The sequence below is a fragment of the Garra rufa genome, chromosome 14 (assembly GCF_049309525.1).
Source record: "Garra rufa chromosome 14, GarRuf1.0, whole genome shotgun sequence".
Taxonomy (NCBI): domain Eukaryota; kingdom Metazoa; phylum Chordata; class Actinopteri; order Cypriniformes; family Cyprinidae; genus Garra; species Garra rufa.
Window position 1 is genome coordinate 38,716,251 of NC_133374.1, and position 27,844 is coordinate 38,744,094.

The following is a 27,844-nucleotide window of genomic DNA, read 5'->3' on the forward strand; positions in this document are numbered from 1 at the left end:
TTTGATTTTAATGTATACATTAAAAATCTAACTGATCCCAAACTTTTGTGCAGCAGTGTATATTTCCATGCATGTGTGTATTGATGTACCTTGATGCATTTGCTGTTTCCAACAAGCAAATGGATATATTAAAATATAACACCGAAGACCAGGACTTTCATCAATATATATTTTTATTTTTGTAATAGTTTTATGTTTGTTTTTCATTAATTACATTACATTTTCCCCTTTTTAAAGTTCATTAACGCAGCAAAACAAATACAAATGTACTCAACCATTCTTCAACACAACAGAATTTAAATGGATTGCTAAAAAAACAACATTTTCAGTCTTACTAAAGAAGAGTAAGATGCACCATTTACATTGTTCAGATAGTGTTAATATTTATATAAACATTCATTTAGTTATTGTCTCAGAGAGACATCAATATATAAAACAATACATTGACTTTCGATGTGCATATGACATTTCTGGACACTGTAAACAAACACTTCAGACAAAAAAAATAATAATCATAAGAGCATGTTAATTAAAATAAGGCAAGATAATTGGATCAAATTCTTCCAATGATCATATTGAATGAAGTCTAGGCTGTAAATTAAAAAAAATATATATTTTTTTCTGCATTGTGTACAGAAGAGAGATTTACCTTCAGCTCATTATAAATGTCTTTGTATTAACAGAAAATGCTTTCAAACAGAACTAGCACAGGATCACTTCACATTATTGCCTGAAAAATATTACCATTACTGTAAAATGAAATAAGTTTTGAATGAAAAAAAAAATCACTGAAACAGACCCACATTTAAGCATTTATTAATTGAAAAGTTTTCAGATTCAGGAGTCAGTGCATTGTGCAAAGTTTGATTATTGAATACCATCACTTCACTCTCACTAATAGATCATCTGTAGTGAATGGGTGCCGTCAGAATGAGAGTCCAAACAGCTGATAAAAACATCACAATAATCCACAAAACCACTCCAGTCCATCAGTTAACATCTGGAGAAATGCTGAAACAAATCCATCATTAAGATGTTTTTAACTCAAATCCAAGTCCATAATCTATAATAACACTTCCTCCAGTAAAAAAGTGGTCTGGTCTGAATCAGGAAAGAAAAATGCACAGATAAAGCACCGTTTTCAAGCCAAAACAGCTGTAAACAATTATGAGAGACAACAGGAGATGGACTTTTTCACTGGATTATGGACTTGTATTTTGTCCAGAGTTGAAAACATCTTGATGGATGTTTTTTTACAAACACTTTGCAAACATGCCCAACGAGTGGACATTTTTCAATAAATGATTTGAAAAAATGCTTGTCAGTCGTTCGGAATTCCATAATTGTTTAGAATATCATATTATATGTTTTAGCTGGGTTACTCCTTAAGGCAGCCTAATTTTAATTATTGAAAATATTAGATGTAATAACTAGTGATATCAAACCAAACACGACAGATAAAAAAAAAAAAAATGAAAACTTTATAACTCAGTCCATCAGATGATAAAAAACACTCTTTTTCCCTTGTCAGCCCTTTTTAGAGTGAGCTATTCTGTTGCATGTTCCTTTAAATGCTAATGAGCTCTGCTTGCCCCGCCCCTCTCTGCTGTGGGATTATGAGCCGTAATGTTTACTTTAGCCGTGTTTAGCTGTGAAACTTGCTAACTAGCACATTATTAAGAAAGGCCATTGCAAAGATGCATAAAAAACCCTTATACTCACTTCTGCTGTGGGTGAAGCTGCATCACGAATGATTCACACAAACATAGACGCATATGTAGATCGGGATCAGCGCTTTCCTTTCAAAAACTAAAGTAACGTTAATCCTCTGCGTCTTCAGTGGCTCAGATGTCGGGAGTAAATGACGACTGCTGTGTTCATTATTAACAACAGAACAGAACATTCTTGTCTTCCTCTGCACCTGAGTCACACAATGGCGATCAGAGTCGGACTGTTTCAGCTCGGTGAGGGCGGGGCTAAGGTAAGGCGCTCATGTCAATCAACTATGGTGGGAGGGGCCTCTGTCTGTGTGTCGCTACACCCACAAGAAGCTGAGAAAGACCTGATTTTAAAAAGGGGATATTACTTTTAGAGATTAAATTTTTTTTATCATTGTAGGGTGGTTGTTTATAAACTCCCAACACACATTAATGTTCGAACAACATGGAAAAGTGAGTTTTGCATCCGATGACCCCTTTAACAATTGCATTCAATTTAAACTCAAATAGTTGCTTCTCCAAAAAATACATTTTTATCTAACGTTAAACTTATGCATAATGTTAATCATTCATTCACTCACTCATTCATTAAAATATGTTTTCATTACATTATTTGATGCAAGCGCTGAGACTTCACTACCCAGCGGCTTTAGGGCTTCTTTTCTTGAATTTGACCACCATCACGGTGATGTTGTCTGGACAGCCGCGGTAGAACGACTGGAGGACGATGCTCTTTGCACCAAAATGCGGTTCATCCAGGCGCTCTTTAATGAAATGCACGGCTTCCTCGTTGCTGAAGGCGTCCCAGAGTCCATCGGACGCTAGAATCATGAACTGAGGCTCTAGTTTGTCCAGGTCAAAGGTCAGCACGTCAGGGTCAGGGATCAGCACGTTCAGGTTCTTCAGCGGGTAATCGCCGAGTGAACGTGACATGGCGAGAACACCTTGCACGCGCCATGAGCCGTTGAAACTGATGAAGCCACCTAAAGCAGAAAAACTAATTACTAATTACTGTGGGATTACTTCAGCAGGACTATTACTCGTTCAAAACAACATTACTCACTCTCAAACACAGAGTTCTGCAAATAACCTAAGAGTTGCAGAACATTTTTACACTGCAATTTAAAGAAGTTCAAATCTAGAACAATTTTTTTTTTTTTTTAATGAATGATAATGATAATGTACTCACCCCCTTGTTATCCAAGATGTTCACGTCTTTCTTTCTTCAGTCGTAAAGAAATAATGTTTTTTGAGTAAAACATTTCAGGATTTCTCTCTATATAGTGGACTTCTATGGTGCCCCGAGTTTGAACTTCCAAAATGCAGCTTAAATGCAGCTTTAAGCAATCCCAAAAGTGCTTGTCTTATCTAGCAAAACGATTGGTTATTATTTTTTAAATGACAATTTATATACTTTTTAACCTCAAACGCTCATCTCAGGCTCTGTCTTGAACCGGCTTTTTTTCTGGTTCAAGACAGTTAGGGTATGTTGAAAAACTCCCATCTCATTTTCTCCCTCAACTTCAAAATCATCACTTTGTAAACGCTGGATCAGTACTTCTGCAGCCATGTAGGATGATTTTGAACTGATTTTTGAAGTTGAGGGAGAAAATGAGATGGGAGTTTTTCAACATACCCTAACTGTCTTGAACCAGAAAAAAAGCTGGTTCAAGACAGAGCCTGAGATGAGCGTTTGAGGTTAAAAAGTATATAAATTAAAATTTTTAAAAACAAAATGACCAATCATTTTGCTAGATAAGACCCTTCTTCCTCGGCTGGGATCATTTAGAGTCTTTTGAAGCTGCATTTTGGAAGTTCAAACTTGGAGAACCATAGAAGTCCATTATTTGGAGAAAAATCCTGAAAGGTTTTCCTCAAAAAACAATTTCTTTACGACTGAAGAAAGAAAGACATGAACATCTTGGATGACAAGGGGGTGAGTACATTATCTCTAAATTTTGTTCTGGAAGTAAACTACTCCTTTAATGTCTTATCAATAGATGTCAAAGAAACGGTTTCAGCTTCATCTAACATGAACTGGAGTATTTTCTGTTTGCAGGATTCATACAGATACTGTATAGTGCAATTCCAGGACTTTCAAAGACTTTTCAAACATTGTCAAGTTGTTTTTGCTGCATTGACTCATGTAACATTGTATTCCAAAATAGAATCCACTGAAATTTTAGATACCAGTGAGTTAAATTTTAATACCACAGCAAAAACTACTAGCCAAACTAATGGAGACTTCAAACTTTTTTTTAGAGCCAAGACAAGTGAACAGTCAGTGATAAAATACATACAGTGCCGCTTACCGATATTGGCACTCGTGGTAAATATGAGCAAAGGTAGCTGTGAAAATAAATCTGCATCATTTTTTTTTGATCTTTCATTCAAAAAATTCACAAAATTCTAAACTTTCTTTGAAGTAAAACAATTGAAAGTGGGTCCAGCCAAGACTTCCTGTTCCGGGATTATAAATATGAGGAACACAAAGGCCAAACTCCCTTAATCATCCATCACAAGGGGCAAAACCAAAGAATATAGTTCTGATGTACAGAACAAGATTGTTCAGATTCACAAAATAGAAAGTTGCTGTAAGAAAAGAGCTAAAGCATTTAAAACCCCTATTTCTACCATCAGGGAACTAATTAAGAAGTTCCAATCATATGCCTAGATGAGGACTCATGTCTATATCATCCTAATACATGAGGAGGAGGAGAGTTTGAGTTTGAGTTGCCAAAGACTCTCCAAGGATCACAGCTGGAGAATTGCAGAGAATTGTTGAGTCTTGGGTCAGAAAGCATAAAACAAAATGATCAAACAGCCCCTACATCACCACATGTTGTTCAAATGGGTTTCAAGGAAAAAACTCCTGGCTCACCCAAAAACAAGTTGTCAGACACGACTGGAACTTCAAACAGGACTGGCTTCTATGGTCAGATGAAACATAAAAATGAGCTTTTTGGCAGCAAACCCACCAGATGGGTTTGGTGCAAATGGATAAAAAGTACCCCATGCCCACGGTTAAATACACTGCTGGATCTTTAATGCTGTGGGCCTGTTATTCTGCCAGAGGTCCTGGACATCTTGTTTAGATACATGGCTTCATGGATTCTGTCAAATACCAATAGATACAAAAACTAAACCTGACGGCCTGTTAGAAATCTTATAACGGACCATGTTTGGATCTTCCAACAATGATCCAAAACAAACATTAAAATCAACACAAAAATGTGTCACTGAGCACAGAATAAAGCTTCTGCCATGACTGACCCCTGTAGAAAATGAAGAAGCACCAACACGGAGCTGGTATTCTGAAGGACCTGGAGAGATTCTGTTTGAAGGAATGGTCTCTGATCTTTTTGTCAGGTGTTCTCCAAACTCATTACAGGAGAAAACTCAGAGCTGTTGTTGGGAAAAGGACGTTGCGATAACTGGGTGCCGATAATTGTGGCAAACGTTAACTAGAGAAAAACATTTATTTCATAATGAGATTCCCCCCTGCCCACTTTCCATTGTTTTACTTCAATGAAAGGTTAGTAATTTCGTACATTTTTTGAATGAAAGATCAAAAGGATAAACAATGCAGATTTATTTGTACAGCCACCTATGCTCATGTTTCCCAAGGGTGCCAATATCAGTGGGCGGCACTGTAAGAACAAATAAACAAATTACAAGCAACAGCACAAACAAAAACAACAGACCCAAAGATAAAAATGAAATCTGTATCATGAGGCCACACCAATTGGAAGCGACTCACCTGCTTTCTTGATTCGCTTTCGCTCTTTGAGCTGGTAGGGTTTGTGGTCATGTGACAGCGGGACAGCGTTACCGTCTTTGTCGCACAGAACTGCCCTTGAATCGCCAACATTAGCTACAGTCAGCTCTTTCTCAGATAGCAGAGCCACTAGACACGTGGTGCCTGACAGAGACAGAAACCGTACAGGAGCTGACGTTAGCATTTACAGTGTTTGGAGAAAAAAAGAGCAAAATGCCTCACTGAAGCTACAACTCTGAGGCAGCGTGTAATACATCTTTGAAGACAATTTCCCACTGAGGTAGTGAACAGAGACCAGAAACAGAGCTGATTTTGATTATCAGATACTATACTGTTTATATTGGATATTGTGGACTGCTTACAGAACACTTGCTCACCAGTGGATCCTTGGTACCGTCACTTTAGTCCATCAATTATTGTCTTATGAAGCCAAAAGCTGCATGTTTTTCATTGTAAACCATCACTTCTAGCTAAAATATGAGCCATAATAACACTTCCTCCACTGAAAAAGTCAGTCTCCTGTTGTCTCTGGATCAAAATCCAGCCACATATTTGTTTAGAGCTGTTTTGACTACCCTTACCAAAAAGAAGATCATTTTATTAAGCATACTTAAAGTAAAGTTCAAGTATATTTGTAAGTATACTTTATGTAGTAAGTATACAAACATCAGTGTACTAGTAGTATACTTTGAAGTGTACTATTTCAATACTCATTGGGACTAAATTGGCCCACTTTCTAGTATATAAAAGTATACTTTTAAGTACACTTTAAGTAAATCAGTAATACATTTTGAGTACACAATTAGTTTACATCTGTTTTCAGTGTGTACTGCAAGTATGCTAAAAGTGAACTGGTATAAATGGTATAAAGTGAATAGGTATACTGAGTTTACTAGTTTTTATGCATTTTTAGTGTGCATTGAAGTATTGTCTCAGTAAACTACTAGTTTAGTATTTTATAATGCAAGTATAGCATAAGCAAACTTAAAAGTATACTACTATGTCCCTATTTAGGTATTAACTTGTATATATATTGTTATATGAATATCTGAACATACAAAACATCAAAAGAAAGAAGGTATCTGCTTGTTAACAAAAACATTTTATTCTAGCTTTACGCATTCTTTTTTTTATGAACACTTGAATGTGGGTAAGTTTCATAAAAATAAATAAATAAATAACATTTTGAACAAAAAGCCAAAAAAAAAAAAAAAAAAGAAAGACAATTGATGATAATCAAATGTGGATGGAGTTGATCAACAGCCCAAAGCATGACAGTCATTATTTCCTCTTCATGGGTGGACATTTTATTCCATAACGTTCCACAGTTTTCCATATCTATGGTTTTGATGCTGTTTTATGTCTGACGATTGTGTTAGATTACATGTGGAAGCATCTGTTGTTTCGGCTTCTTCTTCACTTGTGTTTTTGAAGTTCTGCACAGACAGTTTTAGTTTAAAAGAAGTACACTAATAGCACACCTGAATAAACTTTTTGTAACGATTGTAAAAATCTGTGCTTGAGCTGTGCAGATTTTTCTCCTGATTCAGACCAGACCACTTTTTTCACTGGAGGAAGCGTTATTATGGATTATTTTAGTTAAAAATGTCTTAATGATGGTTTGTTTCATCTTTGGTCTTCTCCAGATGTTAACTGATGGACTGGAGTGGTGTGGATTATTGTGATGTTTTTATCAGCTGTTTGGACTCTCATTCTGACGGCACCCATTCACTGCAGAGGATCCATTAGTGAGACAGTGATGGAAAGACACATTTCTCCAGTGTGAGCACATTCACAGACTTTCATTTGTAGATGACCTCCTCTCACCTGCTTCATCAAAGGAGTCGGACAGTTTCTCCAGAATCTCTTTGTCCATGTTGAGTATCTGCTGTTTGAGGATGGACTGACGCGTCAGAACGCTGTTTTCCTTCTGCTTCTCATAACGCTGAAGCTGCTGCCGCAACACGATGGGAAGATGCGTCTTGGCATATTCTGCTGCTGTCTGACAAACAAACAGATAACAGAGATGTTTTATTTAACTGTTGAATAAATCCGACACTTCAGGGGGCTTCATTTCAATTTATAAACAAACTCTTGTGTGTTTTACTGATTGTGGCCTGGTTTACACTGCAGGTCTTGATGCCCAATAATGATTTACTGCCTATATCCGTTTTTTTGGTTGTCCATTTTTACACTTTCTTTCAATTGTAACCCATATCTGATTCGTGCGTTTACACTTGCCATTCCATCTTTTATGCATGCTTCCTCCTGAGAATATGTGAACAGTGCTGAACGAACGAGTCACAATTAACACATTAAAAAAAATATGATGTATTATTAGTTCGTTAGAGTCGATAGAGTCAACAAAGTTGATAATGACAAAAATTTAAGTTTTCCTCCAGTTCCTTTCTTATTAAAAATGATTATATTAATAATCACATTACAATTTATCTTTGCTATAATAAATAAGAACAGATGTGAAAAAACAGTATAACAAACAGCCAAGCATTCATGCACAAAAAACAAATACTCAGATGTGTTTATTAGAAAGAAGTGCAGCGAGGGATTCTCTCTTTTATGGTTAGATTAACATTAATGAGACCAACTGTACAGATATACTGTAATGCACCAATCAAATATTTTATTCTGATAATGAACAGACTGCAACTTTTGCAGTGATGTGTGTGCGTGAGGCGCCGGCGAAATCGAATATCGGGATAACTCCGTCATTTTTGGTCATACAGATCATTTAAAACTGCAGGGTTTACTTTTATTTCTGTCATCTCGGTTTCCTTTCTGTGAACTTTCGGAGAGCGCCGCTCCACACTAAAATGAACCAAACTCAGCAGCATGTCACTCAGTCTTTTCCTTTCGTTTTGAAAAACTGTTAATTGGGCTTTTTATATCAGATATATTTCACGTATTCATTCATTTTATATACAGACTATGATTTAATAAAAACAGATTTTGTCATTTGGTCATTTTTTCTCTTCTCCGACTCCGCAGCTCTCTTCATTAGTTTAGTTTCAGCAGTCCAGGTGTTTCCAGGAGTTACTCCTGCTATTTCTCCATAAAAGGAGTGTGTCTATCTCACACATGTAGACTCCGTCTCTGCAGTCATCTTATCCATCGAATTCAAGCAACAGGAAGACAAAATATTTTACTTGTGGACTTTTTTAATTCACGAATAAATTTTGAGTTAAAATATGTTGATGTAACTTGCGTTACTGAGATTGTAACTTGTAATATTATTACCCAAATTGTATTAGCAATGCGTTATATTACCGCGTTACAGCAAAAAGTAATAAACTACTGTAATATATTTCTTTTGTAATGCGTTACTCCCAACACTGATTTTCTTTACCTGTTTACACTGTCATAGAACAGATCCAATCTGTGTCACATATGAGCAAAAAAATCTGAATTGGGTCGCATTTAACTGACAGTGTAAACGGGGCCTTTGTGTTTGTCGTATCACCAAATTTCAAAGATAAAAGTAGTCTTGGTGTAAACAGGTCTTACGAACACACATGGTTTGAGGTCAAGTATTTTAATCTTGATATAAACCCTGGTAAAAATAGCAGCGCTGGTGGCCTGCCATCAGATCCTCCCTCCAGGAGCTCGGGTGCTTCCTGCGCTCCGACAAACCTCAGAGGAATATTAATTACATGCACATCAGTGGCCTAGACTCCAGCATTCATGATCATCTGCAGTCGCTGAACCGAGCGGCAGATGAAAGCTACTAAATTCACATTAGACGCCAATTTCACGCAAACCTGTGATCATGTTTATCAGATCTCTGCTCATCTGTGCTGCCAACATCCACAATTACTGCACAACAAAATCGAATAATCCAGTTCTTTTTGACATGATACCTGGACAGCTTTACAAACACACACACATTCTCTAAATATAGGTTACCAGAGCATTTTGGAGACGCTGTCCAATCGTTCTCGGTATATTCTAGATTTGGACAACAATCAAATACACATCAGAATGAACTACATGATGCATGAAGCATGAATTGGCATTGCAAATATGTGACCTTGGACCAAAAAACCAGTCTTAAGTCGCTGGGGTATATTTGTAGCAATAGCCAAAAATACATTGCATGGGTCAAAATTATTGATTTTTCTTTTATGCCAAAAATCATTAGGAAATTAAGTAAAGATCATGTTCCAGGAAGATTTTTTGTAAAATTCCTACTACAAATATATCAAAATGTAATTTTTGATTAGTAATATGCATTGTTAAGAACTTAATTTGGACAACTTTAAAGGTGATTTTCTCAGTATTTTGATTTTTTTGCACCCTCAGATTCCAGATTTTCAAATAGATGCATCTTGGCCAAATATTGTCCTATCCTAACAAACCATACATCAATAGAAAGCTTATTTATTGAGCTTTCATATGATGCATACATCCCAGTTTTGTAAAATTTAACCTTATGACTGGTTTTGTGGTCCTGGGTCACATATAAGGTTTTTCATCAACTACAGGCACTGTTGAGATTTACAAAATAAGCTCACACATCTGTCTACTGTCTAACAAGACATACAGAAGACGGCATGAGATCAAAACCGACCCGGCTTATTCTCCTAACCCCTTAGTTGTCACTGGTTTTCGTTGTCTTTTTCTTGTTCACATATTTTAGTAATCATCATAAATTATGTATCATTTCAAAGATTTTATAATCTTGACCAAAAACATAGGTATCGTCAGAAAGGTCTGAGTCTCGAGATTCCATTTCTGGTGGTATTTTTTGATAGAAGTAATACTGACAGAGAAATGTAGACATCTGTGACAGAAAAAATTCATTAAAAAATTAAATAAAGGTTTTGTTGGTATAACGCCCTAAATAAAATCTCACAGCAACCACTGTGAGATTTTTTTCTATGAACTTGAAATTTGGAACATAATTTATTGAGACATAAGGCTTTCATTTTATAGCAGTTTTGGATTCAAAAATATTTTGTAAAATATTTATTTTAAATAAAATATAAAAATTGATACAGTGAATTTTCTTGACAGTAAATTTAAACTTCTGGAACTTTTTGATACTTTAATATTTTGAAAAGATTCTACTTCTGCAGTAATCTGCAGATTTTTTTTTTTAAACAATAGGTCTGTCTTCAAAAGCATTCATGAATTATAACAATTTAAGTTTGGATAGTGCACTTTGACATCTATGTTCAAAAATGGGGGGTGACCCTTAAGGGGTTAATACAGGCTACTGTTATTATTGTAAACAAATCATCTGCACATGTAATTGTTTAATCTAAATGTCAATAGACTGCTCTTCCTGACTCATTTCAGATCAGATCATTTTCAGATCACATGCACAATTCAACCAGGATCAGTTCTTCAATATCATGTCTCCTGATCACACAACATATTCAACCCATTTTAATTCTACACAGAATATTAGATATCAAATGGTTAATCAGCCTCAATATTATATAAAAAACAAATCTGCACTGACAAAATTGCAAAATAACAAGTACTAACAAATAACAAGTGACTATTTTTTTCCACACATTGCATGTTTTGTTTTATATTTTTATCTCACATGCTCTTCACAAACACTGTTCTCCTGACGAGTATAATAATACCGTTTCACAAGACTTTATTGAGGCAAAATTGTTGCCGCTGGTGTAAAAATAACAACTGAGGCTTCAGAAACAAACCTGTGTAAAAACGAAGAGAAAATAAAGCTGCAAGCACTGATTGCTGGGGTTCAAGAGCTGTAAGACATTTAAGCACATATGAATAAAAGACATTAGATATTATTTAGCAAGCCTGTAACCACCTACATCAAGATTTAAAAAAAAAACATTTTTGGCAAACCCTGGTAATTTACCATTAAAAATGTGATGTTTTTAACATTTCAGTGTTACAGCATCAGCTTTGGTCCCATCTCCCTAAAACTTGCTAAAAAGCACGTTTGTTTAGAATGACCTGTCGCATGTGCTCGCCAGGTTTTGTGAAGTTTTAAGTTTTCATTTAGGCTTTATAGGATTTTGGGTAAATTTGGACAGGCCCCTTTTCTATAACTATAACCACCCTGTTATAGCTTTCCAAAGGATACATTTAATTTGTATTTATTTTTTCGATAATTATTGACCTACAGAGTTCAGAGAATTGCACTGCAGTGTTTTTTTCCAGACCGAGTGAAAAACCTAGGACTAGTTCAAAAAAGTTGGTTTAAGAATCATTTAACAAACGATGTGATTGACAGCAGTGGTTCTAGAGGCAAAGTTGTTCGGAATGAGGATATAGAATCATTTACCCATCAAATTTGTCACAGACCTTTAAGGCCATGAGTCAAACAGGCCCACCAAGTTTCATTCCAATCACCCTTTGTTAACCATGTCTAGGTGCTTAAAGTTCATCGGCCAATGGTGGTCGTGTTTTTTGATATACGCAAATGTCCTTAGAAACGCTTGTGGCACTTTGGACTAGAGGTCTGAGGTTTTGCTTGTGAATCGGCATAAGCACATTAGCAAGGTTAGAGCAATGAATGCGATACAGCAATCAGGAAAACTTTACAGTTACAATGCAAACTGCACAGTGGAAGAATTATTATCTTGTCGTTACAACCATTAAAAAACTTGGCGGAATTTATGTGACCATTGCACTTGTTGTTTGTAAAATTTCATAACTGTCAAGTTTTTTGCCTTGTATGTTGAACTGGTCATGAGTCTTAATGAAACTGTTTATTTGTATTTGTTGCAAAAAAAAAAAAATAGTTTAGTTATTCACTGTAAACACCAATTTTGAGTTCGGGCTCTTAATTAAACAGTGTCGCTCGGGTCGGGTTGGGTCAGATGATCTCGGGTATGGGCCGGGTTCAGGCTTCAGTTTTTTCAGACCTCTACTTTGGACCAAGACCGTGTGTGTGTGTGTATTGTTGATAGGACAAATGGTTGTGTAGTTATGGTTGTTTTTATGTTTTTTCCCTCTTATAGTGCCACCAAGTGGCTAAGCTCTGTGACTTTTTTCACTTGACCTCAGGTTCAGCTCTTACATGTGTGTTGTGTTTCATTTCATTCAAAAGTTGTAGCTGTTTTAGTAAAGGCAACCCTGCCCCTTTTGAGCATTTTTTGCATCCCTTTGCGATGGAGAGTCGAAAGTTCAACTTTTTTTCTTATAATGATTGATATTCTTCCTGCACTGCTTTGATTCCGTTTGGGTGAAAAACCTAGCACTAATTTGCAAAAGTAGTTAAAAAAAAAAAAAAATCAAAATAACCCTAAATTTTGCAGACAAATCCGAGGTGTGTGTTTTGTCTTGTCTCGCGGTGAGCCAAGGATTCCAACAACATAAGACACTTGACAAACTGTTTTTGATCGCTGTAGCGCCCCATCAGGCCGACGTTACTTAGTTACTTTTTATGGAAAGTAATGCGTTACGTTACTTTTGCGTTACTTTTTAAATCTGGGCAGGGCTTGCTTGTTTTTTTTTAATATAAAAAGTTGTATTTTTGTCAAATGTAAAAGCCTTTTCACACCAAAAGTCTCAGGCTTAGAGAAAAGCTACTTGACGTCTGTACAGTAGACAGCAGAAGAACAAATGTCAACTCTTCAGCAATAAAAAAGGAAAACAAATGTTAGATTATCTTGAGTAATTTGTGCTTATTAGTACGGATAAATTGGATCATCGAAGGTTGGCAGAAAAGACATCGGTTAATAAAATGGGATTAAATACATAAAGGATATTTGTATTATTGAACATATTTAATTATTGCAGGTTTGTGTTGAATTTCACTGTTTATATTCATTTTGAAGAACACTGTATCTGTTTTTTTAGTGAGTGAGATGAATTAATGCATGTTCACATTTATTCTAGAACTAAAGTCACATCTTACTCACAATTTCTCTCAGCATGGAGACAGGAGAGCTTTTAATCAATAAATGGGGGAAAGTAACTGCCATTGCTTATTTGAAAAAGTAAATTTACTTGTTACTTGGAAAAAGAAATATTATTGCATAACTTGCTTTACCTGTAATGCCTTACACCCAACACTGTCCTTGGTCATTTTAACAATTACAATAGGATTTCAGCGTTACGTGCTTCAACTCCTGATAATTTGCACGATATCAAAATGTTTTCACGTTTTGTACTTTTTTTTGCACAGGTGGTTTAAAGTGAATACGTTTGTTACCAGTGTTTTTGCATTTGTACTCACATCTTTTACTGTGGTTTGCATCTAAACATTTTTACATGTGCAGGTAGTTGATTTCAATAGTAAAACGCACGGCTTTGGCTGATGGAAAGCAGTGTGTGAGCGTCCACAAGTCTATTTACATCTGTTGTTCCTGCCTGTGTTTGGAAGTGATTGTCGACAACTAGATCTGGCATTTTTCTGAGAAAAATCACTGCTCAGGAAGAGTGCTGTTTGCCCATGCAAAGCTCACCAACACAATGCTGGAGTGCTGTGAGTGGTTCTGAGTGTTTTCAGTGGTTTCAGTGGTTTTCAATGAAGCACATAACAGCTGCTCCCTTTTGTGCTGTAACCCCTTTCTGTTATGGTGAATAGATAAAATCAAATGAAGTAAAATTCCACTTCAGTAATAATAAAACAAATTCTATTATTTTGCACAGTGCTTGCTATTTGTAGCTTTGAATCCATTTTGCTGAAATGCATTTATGCAGCCAAGTTTAAATGGAATGAGTTCAACAATGACAAAGCAAATATTGATTTAAGGGTTTACTTTTTTTTAAGTAATCATTTCCCCCCATATTTTCAATTTGTCAGTACCAGAACAGCAAAAAGTGGATTGAAACTTGACTATTGGGGGTGATGATTTCCCACTGAAGCGGTTTTGTAGCTTGTAATGGATATATCTGTTGTATTTTTGAACATATAATTGCTGTGTGCAATCTCATGACAGTAACAGAACTATCCATTGTTTTTTATTTTAATTTTAGAATTTGACAAAATGTCAACTGTCTGTAAATTAAGAGGCACATTTTGTAAAAGTGTTTGAAAGGGGTGCTTTCAAAAACATAAACAATGACAAAAACAAGACAATATTTCTAGTCAATATGAAAGGCTTTCTTATGATTGCATTATATTGATTTTATAAAATAATTACAGTGGTGTGAAAAAGTATTGGCCCCCTTAATGTTTTATTTTTTTTTTTGCATGTTTGTCACACTTTAATGTTTCAGATCATCAAACTAACTTAAATATTGAAAGATAACACAAGTAAACACAACATGCAGTTTTAAAATGTTCAGTTCAGCTTCTCTAGCCACAGCCAGGCCTGATTACTGCCACACCTGTTCACACACTTAAATAGGACCTGCCTGACAAAGTGAAGTAGACCAAAAGATCCTCAAAAGCTACACATCATGTTGAGATCCAAAGAAATTCAGGAACAAATGAGAAAGAAAGTAATTGAGATCTATCAGTCTGGAAAAGGTTATAAAGCCATTTCTAAAGCTTTGGGACTCCAGCGAACCACAGTGAGAGCCATTATCCACAAATGTCCAAAACATGGAACAGTGGTGAACCTTCCCAGGAGTGGCCAGCCGACCAAAATTACCCCAAGACCACAGCGACGACTCATCCAAGAGATCACAAAAGACCCCACAACAACATCTAAAGAACTGCAGGCCTCTCTTGCCTCAGTTAAGGTCAGTGTTTATGACTCCACCATAAGAAAGAGACTGGGCTAAAATGGCCTGCATGGCAGAGTTTCAAGACGAAAACTGCTGCTGAGCAAAAAGAACATAAAGGCTCGTCTCAGTTTTCCCAGAAAACATTTTGATGATACCCAAGATTTTTGGGAAAATACTCTGTGGACTGACGAGACAAAAGTTGAACTTTTTGGAAGGTGTGTGTCCCATTACATCTGGCGTAAAAGTAACACAGCATTTCAGAAAAAGAACATCATACCAGCAGTAAAATATGGTGGTGGTAGTGTGATGGTCTGGGGCTGTTTTGCTGCTTCTGGACCTGGAAGACTTGCTGTGATAAATGAAACCATGAATTCTGCTGTCTACCAACAAATCCTGAAGGACAATGTCCGGCCATCTGTTGGTGACCTCAAGCTGAAGCAAACTTGGGTTCTGCAGCAGGACAATGATCCAAAACACACCAGCAAATCCACCTCTGAATGGCTGAAGAAAAACAAAATGAAGACTTTGGAGTGGCCTAGTCAAAGTCCTGACCTGAATCCTATTGAGATGCTGTGGCATGACCTTAAAAAGGCAGTCCATGCTGGAAAACCCTCCAAAGTGGCTGAATTACAACAATTCTGCCAAGATGAGTGGGCCAAAACTCCTGCACAGTGCTGTAACAGACTCATTGCAAGTTATCGCAAACGCTTGATTGCAGTTGTTGCTGCTAAGGGTGGCCCAACCAGTTATTAAGTTTAGGGGGCAAACACTTTTTCACACAGGGCCATATGGGTTAGGATTTTGTTTTCCCTTTATAATAAAAAAAACTTAATTCAAAAACTGCGTGTTGTGTTTACTTGTGTTACCTTTGATTAATATTTAAATTTGTTTGAAACATTAAAGTGTGACAAACATGCAAAGAATTAAAAAATCAGGAAGGGGACCAACACTTTTTCACACCACTGTAAATAAACAAGTAAAATTTTAGACTCAATATTATTGAGCAAAAGTTTATTATTATAGTTTTGCATCTAAATTCTAACAGCGTTGTGTTGCATTTTGTGACTTTCAGTCGAATAATAGATGATTTCTTAAAAATACTGTTAAAATATCCCCTCTAGTTCATGTGAACTCAACCTTATTGTATTGTCTGGTGGGGCCTTACTGTCTGAAGGAATGCTTGATCTAGTGAATAACAGTTTCACATCTGTTCCCCTCGTGTCTGTTTCTGATGAAAGTTTTACAGCTGCTGTATTTTCACCATCACACCTGATGACCTTCAGCCCGGATGAGAGTAAGGGATGTTCTAGAACGTTCCAACAAAACGCTGATTATGGGGAACGCTGATGTTTTGGTAGACAATGTGTGCTTTAAGGACTGTGTGACCCAGTAAGTGGATAAGCTGGACAATCACTGCCACATTATAGATACAATTCAATGGAAAACTCAGCTGGACTCGCTAGAGAATCATCAACAAAAAAGAGGCTTATATTTCCTTATTTGTGTTTGTTTATTATTTATATAGACTGCAAATTATTTTTCAAAATTGGAAATAAAGACATAGGAGTATGTTTTATGAGAATTTACGATTTCAGTTTGTCTCCAATTCAATTCAACATGTTTCTTTGTAATTACTAAATTGTAAGTGATTTCTGAGAGAAAATAGTGTCTACACAATTTTTAAAATTACTTAAATTACTTTCATTCTGTATTATTTGCTTATCCTACTGTGAAGTACTTTAAATGTTTAAAAGTTTGACTTCAGTTTTCGCTTTATGCACTTATAAAGATATTCTTTACCTCAAGGCAAAAAATGATATTTGGACCATTGGTATGTATTACAGCACTAACTTGTTTTCAATTAATTGTGTAATTGTTGTTGGAAAACCCAATATACAATAGTTTAAAGAGGCACTGTGTTTAATGAAAGCATTAGTGTGATTTGCAAATGTACGAAAATGATGAAGCAAGCATCAGGACGATTTGCACAGACATTTATCCAGTCTCTGATGCATGTGAAAAAAAATATTAATTGAATTTACTATGTTTTTTTAAGGTAAGTGGTTGCAATCAATTTATTTTAGCTGCATTTAAGTAAAAGAAATGTTGAAAGTTATTCAACTTAATTTGTTTATTTAAATGTAACTTGGTGCAGAGGAATTCCTGTATTTAGCATTTACAACTCAATTAACCGATTTAACTTTGTCAGCATTACCACAGCATTTCTCTGAAATCACATCTTCTTTTTAACCTAACAAAAGCATTCACTGCCAGTGAATCATTCATTACAACATAAGGATAATGAGTAAATGATGACAAAATTTCTATTTTGGGGTTAAACGTTTCAAATCACAAAGCACTTCATCATATGCTTTTGATTTTGATCAAAGGGTGTCAATTCTCTCTGAATTGAAAATATTCTGTCCATATGATTGTGTTTATTAGCTAAATGTGCTGGAGTAATTCCTGCCGGGGCTTTCCTTTCATCCTCTGACAATCTGATTTAAAACTGACCTCACAACTGTAATCAGAAGCAGTCAGCAAACACACACACACACACACACACATATAACTGCAGTATAGCAGGACATGAGTGCTGTGTGAGTGTGAGCTAAACCAGATTACACTCTGACCTGAGTCAGGTTAGGCCAATGCTTATCTTGCACACAAATCTGAACTAGTCTGTTAGACAGATTTAGTAAATGGATCTAGACTAATGGATGTGCTGCAGCTGCAGAGTCTAAAGAATTCCATCAGACGGCGGCGTCCAAACATGTGCTCAGCAGAAACAGACCTCCATCTCCAGAGGAACACAGATGTTGGGAGGGGAAATAACATTTAAAAGGACACATCTTAGTTCGAGAGCAGTCTGATGCCTTTTGGTGTCAGCGACCTGTTGACGGTAAGCAACCAGCAGATAAAGCTGAGGGTAGGCTCCAAAACTTTACATAGTGATGCATTTAAAGATAGCAATACAACGAGAAAAAAATACAAATAAAAAAAAAATACTGAATACTTTTATGCCAGTCTAAAGTAGTCTAACAATACTCCAGAAATTGAATGTAATTATTTGAATGTAAAATAAAACAGCGTCTTCACTGTAATAGTTAAACATGCTTTGTTTCTTTTAAAACTAAAAACATCCTTCATTCAAGAGCAGTGAGTGATGTGTCTCTATGTATTTTTATGTTTTATTCATATTCATTTTAAGCACAGAGATGGTGGACGAAATATCATGTGTTGCCGCTTTAACCACACGGATCCAATATACTGTTACACACGTATTTTCATTCTCAACTGTTTATGATCATTTAAGACATAACTGACAAGAGTTTACATGAATAATCACCAAGCGCCTCATTTTAAAATATTTTTGCGTGTATTTGAGCGTTTAGGCACCTTGAGGTAAAAGATAACTTTACTTATTACACGGCTCTTTGGAATGCTTGATTCTGATTGGTCAGTTGAGACATTTGCAGGTTCGTTCTTTTCAAATAATCACCGCTCCAAAGTAATAACGCATAGCCGGTACTACTTGTATGTTTAAAATCCCTCCGTGCCAACAAAGATTACCGTTTGGCGCCATCTTGTGACAAACACTGGACAACCACAATTAACAATGGAAAATTTCGACATTAATCTATTTAAATTGTCTTACTAACGTACATAGTTTGAATGTTAGTAACGTGGTACTATATCGTTTCGCGGAAGGATAAAAATGTTAATTTAAAACAAATATGCCAATAAAAGGTTTCAAATTCATATTCATGTCCAGTTTTTTTCCTTATGTGGCAAGTAGCCGTGTAATAAGCGGGATAATGTACAGGCAGCCGGTAGTTATCGCGAAATAAGCCCCTTCAGTGTGATACAAGATCACACTGTCGGGGCTTATTTCTGCGATAACTACCGGCTGCCTGTACATTATCCCTTACATGTCCGTGTTCTGCTCCGTCTCTGAGCACAAACACAGAACAGCGTAAGTTTTCTTGTGCGCTATTAAAACACAACATCAAAGAAACGTTAATAAATCAAGCACGTCCCGTTTTATGAAAGTCACGTTACATGATTTCTGATTTGCATCTGAAATTGTGACCCTGGACCACAAATCCAGTCATAAGGTTAAATTTTACGAAACTGAGATGTACACATCATACGAAAGCTCAATAAATAAGCTTTCTATTGATGTATGGTTTGTCAGGATAGGACAATATTTGACCGAGGTACATCTATTTGAAAATCTGGAATCTGAGGGTGCAAAAAAAATCAAAATACTGATAAAATCACCTTTAAAGTTGTCCAAATTAGGTTCTTAACAATGCATATTACTAATCAAAAATTACATTTTGATATATTTGTAGTAGGAATTTTACAAAAAATCTTCATGGAACATGATCTTTACCTAATTTCCTAATGATTTTTGGCATAAAAGAAAAATCAATAATTTTGACCCATACCATGTATTTTTGGCTATTGCTACAAACATACCCCAGCGACTTAAGACTGGTTTTGTGGTCCAGGGTCACAATTAGGCTTTTATGGAGGAGCAAAAGCAAACCACTTGTAAGGGGGCAGAATGTTGAGGAATAATCGTTTCATCTCAATTACTGCATTTTCATGATCGTTTGAAGCAGAAATCGAAATCGAAATCGAAACCAAATTTCGATTAATTGCACAGCCCTAACTGAGGGGCCACTAAGGAAGAAATGTGCATCTTTAACTATGTTAGCCCACCTGAAGACTGAACTTACAAACAGTCCAGAGCCCTCAAGCTTTACTGCCAGGTTGTGTGCCTGCCTCCAGTTAAGAAACAGAGGAAAAAGGTCAGCGCAATGGATTATAGAAAGCTTCATCTTTGTCCAGTGTCTGCTCTATTTTCCTGCAGAAGTTGTGATCGATAAAAATGCCTTTGTACTCTTAAACTAAAGGCCTATCCACACTGAGCGCAATGGGAAAACACGAGGTGAATCGCTGACAAATGGTGATTTCACACCGAGCGCAAACCGAATGTTCGTCTTCTGATAATTTAACCAATAATTGAGCAATAATGCATTTTTTCCTCAGATATGTATCTTGTATATGGATTTAACTTCATTCATTGAGTGCTTGTAATAACTTCTGATTGTAATCTGCAGTTGATTTTGATTCTATAATAGGCAGACATGCACCCTTTGTATGTTTAATAATGCCACACTGCTTTTTATCATAAGCATCCTTTATTGTTATAAAAATACAATGAGCTGCATACAAAACAGATACAGAATATATATCATCTATAGGACATGTGAGAATAACCATCTGTTCTCAGATGCGATGATAACAAGAGTGCATCCTCTTCTCTCTAGGAATACTCCTCTTCTGTGTTTGTTTAGACTGGTTTTCAAAACCACGCCACCACTCTTGTCCTTTTGTGCAACAGAAGCTGCTCTGGGCACGTGATGTAATGCTCAAATCTTATTGGACGGCCGTGTTTTCACTTTGCTAAGCTGAAAAGATTCATCGGACAGGTTTTTAAAAAAACATATGCTTTTTCTGTGTGCGAATGTTCGCGGTCTATGTGGAAGCATCCATAGGAATCTGTTTAATTCCAGTGCGTCATCGGGTGTGATATTTGAATGAATGAATGATGGATTTATATAGCGCTTTCATTGTGTATTGCCATACACCCAAAGCACTTTACAATCATATGGGGGAACTCTCCTCAACCACCACCAGTGTGCAGCATCCACTTGGATGATGCGTCGGCAGCCACAGTACAACGGCGCCGGTGCGCTCACCACACACCAGCTACAGGTGGAGAGGAGAGAGTGATGGAGCCAATTCAATGAATGGGGATTATTAGGAGGCCATGATTGACAAGGGCCAGTGGAGGGAATTTGGCCAGGACACCGGGGTTACACCCCTACTCTTTACGAGAAGTGCCATGGGATTTTTTGTGACCACAGAGAGTCAGGACCTCGGTTTAACGTCTCATCCGAAGGACGGTGCCTTTTTACAGTATAGTGTCCCCATCACTATACTGGGGCATTAGGACCCACATAGACCACAGGGTGAGCACCCCCTGCTGGCCTCACTAACACCTCTTCCAACAGCAACCTAGTTTTCCCAGGTCTCCCATCCAGGTACTGACCAGGCTCAGCCCTGCTTAGCTTCAGTGAGCAACCGGTCTTGGGCTGCAGGGTGATATGGCTGTGGCTTGCAGTTCAATCATAACCCTCTCACACAAGTGCTTGTCAATGTGGGCATCTGTTGTTGGTGGAGTCTCCGCTATTTTGTTGTTCTGTCTGTGTAGTTTTGTTTCTACTGTAAAACAATGGCTGGGCCAGTGCTGCCACCCTGTGGAACAACTGATTAATGCAAAACCAAATCAATGCACATGTGCGACCTGTGCATACAAAGTACGTGCATTTGCAAAAATTGGATGGTGCGCATACTATTCCGGGGATGAAATTTGCGTCACTTGCACTGTACATGGACTAGAGGTCTTCTGAAAGCCATGACAGACCATTGCTGCAGTTTCGGGGCAGAACATACCAGTACTGTGTTCTTCCATTTGGACTATCACTCTCCCTGTGCATATTTATATAGTGTACTCAGGTAGCACTGGAACCACTGCAACATGGCAACCTGCTGATTCTTACATTTCTGGATGACTGGCTACAGTGCGCCAAGACACCTTGGCAGGTGGTCAACAACACACGGCGCCAACAGGATAAGGAGGACTGTGGCAGTATCTTGGCATACGGGGACCTTTACACAGGGAGCCCAGAGCTAAAGGGATGTCATATCAACCTTTTGGAGTTGTGGACAGTTTTTCTTACCCTAAGGCATTTCAGGTAGGGACTCCCAAGGAGACCCGTACTGGTGCAAATGTAGTGTTTCTCATACATTATCAAAGTGTAAAACGGTCTCAGCCATGATTCCAACTGATACAAGCAATGATGCTTTGGCAGAAAGACACCAGTCAACCAGAGTGATGCATATTCCTGGTAAGAGGAACAATTTGTTGGACTGTCAATCTTGTCAAGACTGTGGTTCAATCAGTTTGAGAGAGATACAGAATAGTGTCCAGTGGACTTTGTTGCCAGCAGGAAAACAACAGATTGTCACCTATGGTTTGCAGTAGATCAGGAGCAAGGTAAGTCATTTTGAAGACCTTGATTAGCTCGTTGTGTTTGATTTGGGTTGGAGCTAAACTCTACTGGCTAGCAGCACTCCAGGACCTATGTTGCCAATCCCTGCACTAGTGTGTGCGGTTTCTAGGTAGTGCTTGACAGTACCTTAAAAGCCTCTTTAACAAGCTGACTTTAAGAATCTTCCTATGAAGACAACCTTCGTCTTGGACATAACACCAACCAAGAAGTTCAGCGAGATGCCACATCCTCTCGGTGAGTCTACAATGCCTTTAGTGGGGTAACCTGAGGATGATAGATTCCTCTTTAGCAGAACTGTGCAAGATAAGATTCTTGCACTGATTGATCACTTTCCTTCTTAAAACCTCAATTTATCGTCAAGAGTCACAGGTATTCATTTTGTGTTTCCCATACCTTCTTTTTTGACTTTCAAACTGGCACCGGTTAATAGAGTTGTTCCAATTCCGATACTAGTATCGTAAATGCCACCGATACCACGAAACAAATCTAGCATCGGTATCAGTGAGTACTTGAACCCACGTACCGATCCGATACGATTTTCTTAAACAAGACCTAGTTTTGCCCACTAGCTTGCAAACACAGGAAGTTGTGCTGTATTACCACAAGCAACCACTGTTTAGAGCAGCAAAGAAGAAATACAAACGTGATAGCATATGTCCGCTATTTGGCAGCATTTCAGACTGGACCAACCAGGCAGTACAATGGCAACATGTCTCATATGTAGGACCCTAATTTCCGCAATGTGGAAAACATGGATGGAATCGCAAAATCCAGTCATAGAAACAGAATGTTTCATGTTTTATTAAGGGATAAGTCTAAAGCAAAGCATAAAATAATGCGATCAATTTATACAGTATCTACAGCTGTTTATACAAATACACACCCAGGTATCGGATCAGTACTTGGTATCGGCCAATACCCTGAGCCCAGGTATCAGAATTGGTATTGGGAAGGGAAAAAGGGTATTGGAACATCTCTATCCTTTAATTTGTATTTTCTGAATCATCAAGGAGCATGGTTTAATCTAAACTCATAGTGTTTGCTAAATTAAATGATCTGCTGGCAGATGGACTATTTTGACGATGCCTTTTATACTTTTTAGGGTCTTGACAGTCGCATTTACCTGGGAATCAATGGGACAGTGACAAGGCTCCTGGTTTTCCTCCAAAATATCAGAAATTGTGTTCCGAAGGCGAACAAAGCTTTTACGAGTTTAAAACGACATGGAGGTAAGCGATTAATGACAAAATTTTCATTTTGGGGTGGAGTAACGTTTAAGCATTAATATGATTGAACAGCTATTTACTAAACAAATTTAATTTGGGTTCTCTAACCAATATTTTTTAATTACAAATGTAAAGACAAAAGTGATAAAAGTAGGGATGCACCGAAAAGAAAATTCTTGGCCGAAGTGTTTTGTGTGCCCCCCCATGTATTTCGCCAATGCATAAATTAAAAATGTCTTTCTCTGACAGTTTTAAATGCTTCCACACTGCCTACGTTTTTGCTGCATTAGTGCGCCTATACTTGATCATGTCAAGCCATTGTCTGGTAGAATTTATTTAGCCTTATCACTTATGAAAAATTTTGGTTGCCGAACATTCGGTGCATCCCAAAATGAAGGTATCGAAAGCGTACTCAGTCTGGAAAAAAAGGTATTGGATTATCTCCAACAGCATCTGTGAACAGTGCAGCACCACTACCATTTGAAGAATACCCCGGCTGTGTCTTGAGGCTTCGATACGGTGGCTGACACACCAATATATCATGCACTGTCACCCACATCCTCACCCCTCTTCACTCAAAGGCTTATCCATCCTAACCAACACACTTGTCCAATAGCTCATCCAAATATTCACATCCCAGACACTCGCCCACAGGTCGCACAAATGCTCACACACTCAGATACACATTACCACCCACACATGATCCGTCTACTCAAATGATTTACTCCACTCATTTGGTTCACCAGCACACATTCAGACATAAATGCTCAACCACACACTCACACACACCATGACCCCACACTCTCATCCTAACATTACCATACATGCACACTCATCATCCAGACGCTCGCCCACATGTCACCAGAAGCTCACACATGCTCATCTAAACACATGCACTCATCCAAATGTTCACACTTACGCTCACCCACACGTTCATCCACATTCCCCTGAGCCCTGAGATTACATGCGCACAATTTTACTCACTTCTGAAAGTTCGGTTTATAATGTGCACAAAGCATTTATTAGCTGTAATAAGTGTGTTGAAGGAGTATGTTCATCATTTACACCTTCAGTAACCAAAACACACACACACTCCTCCATGCTGAAATGCACTCAGTCTGGAAATAGTTTTTCATCACTTCGGTCACATGCTCTGATATAACAGACTTTTTATTTTAAGAATTCTTTTTTTTTTTAGTAAATCACTCAAAACATGCTGAACTGAGTAACTAATTAGTTAAAATGTAGGTTTCATTATACATTTATAAAATGCTCCAAATCATTCAAGAGACTCACTAAGACTCAAAATGCATCAGAATTTATTTAAAATGAGGCAGAAAACAAAGGTTTGCTTTTTTTTATCAAATGTTGCCTCGATACAAAAATTCAGATTTAAATTCAATAGGTATCAATGATAAGGTATCTTGCTTTAAAAAGCATCTGCCAATAGTGTTTGAAATGTATTGTGCAGCATCTCTCGAGTAAAGCAATGTAAGTTTAGTTTGAGGTAATAGCAGTCAACAAGTTTCTTGTGCACATATTCAATGTTGTTTCCAGAATTATAGGAAATAATATTCTTTGCATGAACCAGATTTCCATTTACTCATTTTCATTTTCAATCGTGAAGAAGCTAAGAACTTCATTTGGACAACTTTAATTGTGACTTTCTCAATATTTGGATTTTTTTTTTTTTTTTTGCACCCTCAGATATTCAAATAGTTGTATCTCAGCCAAATATTTTCCTATCCTAAAAATATAATATAATTTAAAACTGGCTTTGCTTGTGCAAAAGTTATTGAACCAATTATCTTGCTTTGTTGTTTTTGTTTTGTGTTACATCAAATAAATCAATTCATTGTTTTTATTATGCATATAGCTGGTGGATTTTGAGCTACTCTGTTAATTTATAACAGACTTTTGACAAACGTATTCTTGTGGCAACCAATTTATTCAGCTTTTTCTCAGTTAAAAGTGAATAAATGTGGTAAAAAAAACAATTACACAATGTCTTTGTGGGATTTGCACATCATGTAAACATCTTCATTTGATCAATAAGCTCCTAATTTGATTTTCAATAATCACATTATTGGTGAACATGCAAATGTACTCGGTGACGTTTCAGGCCAGTATTCAGCAACAGTATTTGGTAATCACTCTGGAGACTCAAATAAACACACTCTCACACAAGATGCATTCACTCTGGTGATATAATAATGATCAATAATACTGTGTTTTATCCAACAAGTACTAAAAATGACAAATAGACAAATAAAATGCTCATTTCTAAACATAATACATGAGAATTTTACAACAAAGTATGTTACATAGTTAACCCTCTGGTTGTGTTTGGAGTCCTGTCACACCTTTGATATTTCCAGTCAAAAATGACCGGACTCCAAACAATTGCTTATAAATCTCTCATTATGCTATATCATCACCTAATACTGGATTCAATCTTTTTGTCAACTTGTTTTCTTTCATTTAAGACTGGTTTTGTGTTTCTATTTGCATCTGATTAATCATAGGCCTCATTTATCTGAAAGTAGGCACCTCATTTTTTGAGTGAAAAATTATTTTTCATGAATAATAATATTAAACACAATATTAAACCAAAAATTCACAATAATTTCACTGTTTATCACACCAGTGTGTCTAAATATTTAATTTATTTTTTTTGCAAATACATTTCAACATTGTGATTATACCGTATACCGTGATAAAAGCATGAACAATTAATCGCAACATGAACATTGACACCGGCATATCCCTATGCATATTGCATATTTTGACTTTTTTAACCAATGTATCGTTGACATTTGTGACAAGGACAAAAGCAATAAAAGTATTTCATCTTGCTTTTTAATTTTTACCTAAAATTATGCCATGCAGTTGCTTCAAACAATGGTATAAAGCTATTTTAATCAATGTAAATGGTTATAATTGTAATCAGTGTTGGTGAAACTTACTTTTAAAAGTAGTGCATTACAATTTTGATTTACTCCTTATAAAACTAACTAATTACGTTAGTTACTTTTTATGGAAAGTAATGCGTTACGCTACTTTTGCGTTACTTTTTAAATCTGGGCAGGGCTTGCTTGTTTGTTTTTAATATAAAAAGTTGTATTTTTGTCAAATGTAAAAGCCTTTTTACACCAAAAGCCTCAGGCTTATAGAAAAGTAAATTGACGTCTGTACAGTAGACCGCAGAAGAACAAATGACAACTCTTCAGCAATAAAAAAGGAAAACAAATGTTAGATTATCTTGAGTAATTTGTGCTTATTAGTATGGATGAATTGATCATCGAAGGTCGGCAGCAAAGACATCGGTTTATAAAATGAGATTAAATACATAAAGGATATTTGTATTAGTTAACATATTTAATTATTGCAGGTTTGCATTCATTTTTTACTGTTTTATTCATTTTGAAGAACACTGTATCTGTTTGTTTAGTGAGTGAGATGAATTAATGCATGTTCACATTTATTCTAGAACTAAAGTCACATCTTTAGTAACAGGAGAGCTTTTAATCAATATATACGAGGAAAAAGTAACTCAGAGATTTTCTTGTCAATTAAAAAGTAATGCGTTACTTTGCTAGTAACCTAAAAGTAATATTACGTAACTTGCGTTACTTGTAATGCGTTACCCCCAATAATCGACAATTGTACCTTTTTTATCGAAGAAACCTGTTTTTAGTTAGTGTCTCAGCTTATGGCTTACAAAAAAAAAGATGCATGCACAGACCGAGAGACAGACAGATGTTTACCTCTCCTCCATGACCATCGAAGATGCCAAAGATGGTGGGATGGCTCTTGTTGAGTGCATCTGTGAGAATGTTAAAGCGGTCCTCCATGTGATCCCTCCTGCCCTGGATGGAGTACACCGCTGCACTGCTGCTCTTGTACTGCCATGTCTTGGAGAACTCCTCATCCAGCACGTCCAGAGCCGCGCGCTCGTTCTGCATCATCTCCGCCACCTTGCCCTTCATCATGTTCACCGCGTCGCGGCTGGACTGCACGATGGTCTTCACCTCATCCGTGTGGAAGAGGAAACTCCAGAGAGCCAGACTGACACAGAAGAGCAGCAGAGTCTCCGGCCGCAGCAGGAGATAGCGCATGATCCGAGCCAGCAGAGACAGGAGACTCATGCTCTCCTCCAGCGCGCGCACACTCCACTAATGACGGCAGCACATCAGAGACAGACTCCTGCTCTCCTCCAGCGCGCACATCAAAACCTGTCAGCGTCAAGACTTTCCTTTTGAAAACGATTAGCGGATTCTATTTTTAAAATAACAGTCAGATGTAACGCTTTCCTCCCTTCAAAAATGGTAAATAAATGGCGTT

General features: G+C 37.0%; 1 protein-coding gene across 1 annotated transcript; it reads right to left on the reverse strand.

Moving 5' to 3' along the window:
• Positions 1-2,244: 2,244 nt before the first annotated feature.
• On the reverse strand, positions 2,245-27,844 carry ppm1lb (protein phosphatase, Mg2+/Mn2+ dependent, 1Lb). Its single transcript, XM_073818411.1, has 4 exons — positions 27,268-27,844; positions 7,324-7,498; positions 5,479-5,640; positions 2,245-2,701 (listed from the first exon to the last, which is right to left on the reverse strand). The coding sequence occupies exons 1-4, from the start codon at positions 27,646-27,648 to the stop codon at positions 2,355-2,357; spliced, it is 1,065 nt and encodes a 354-aa protein (XP_073674512.1). The 5' UTR covers positions 27,649-27,844; the 3' UTR covers positions 2,245-2,354.

Bases quoted from the DNA above. Each gene is read 5' to 3' on its own strand.
- ppm1lb (XM_073818411.1), bottom strand. From the start codon at position 27,648: ATGAGTCTCCTGTCTCTGCTGGCTCGGATCATGCGCTATCTCCTGCTG. The intron at 7,499-27,267 runs GTAAACATCTGT...TTTGTTTGTCAG, and splicing joins TCGATGGTCATGGAGGAGAG to ACAGCAGCAGAATATGCCAA. The intron at 2,702-5,478 runs GTGAGTCGCTTC...TTTCTGCTTTAG, and splicing joins AAAGCGAATCAAGAAAGCAG to GTGGCTTCATCAGTTTCAAC.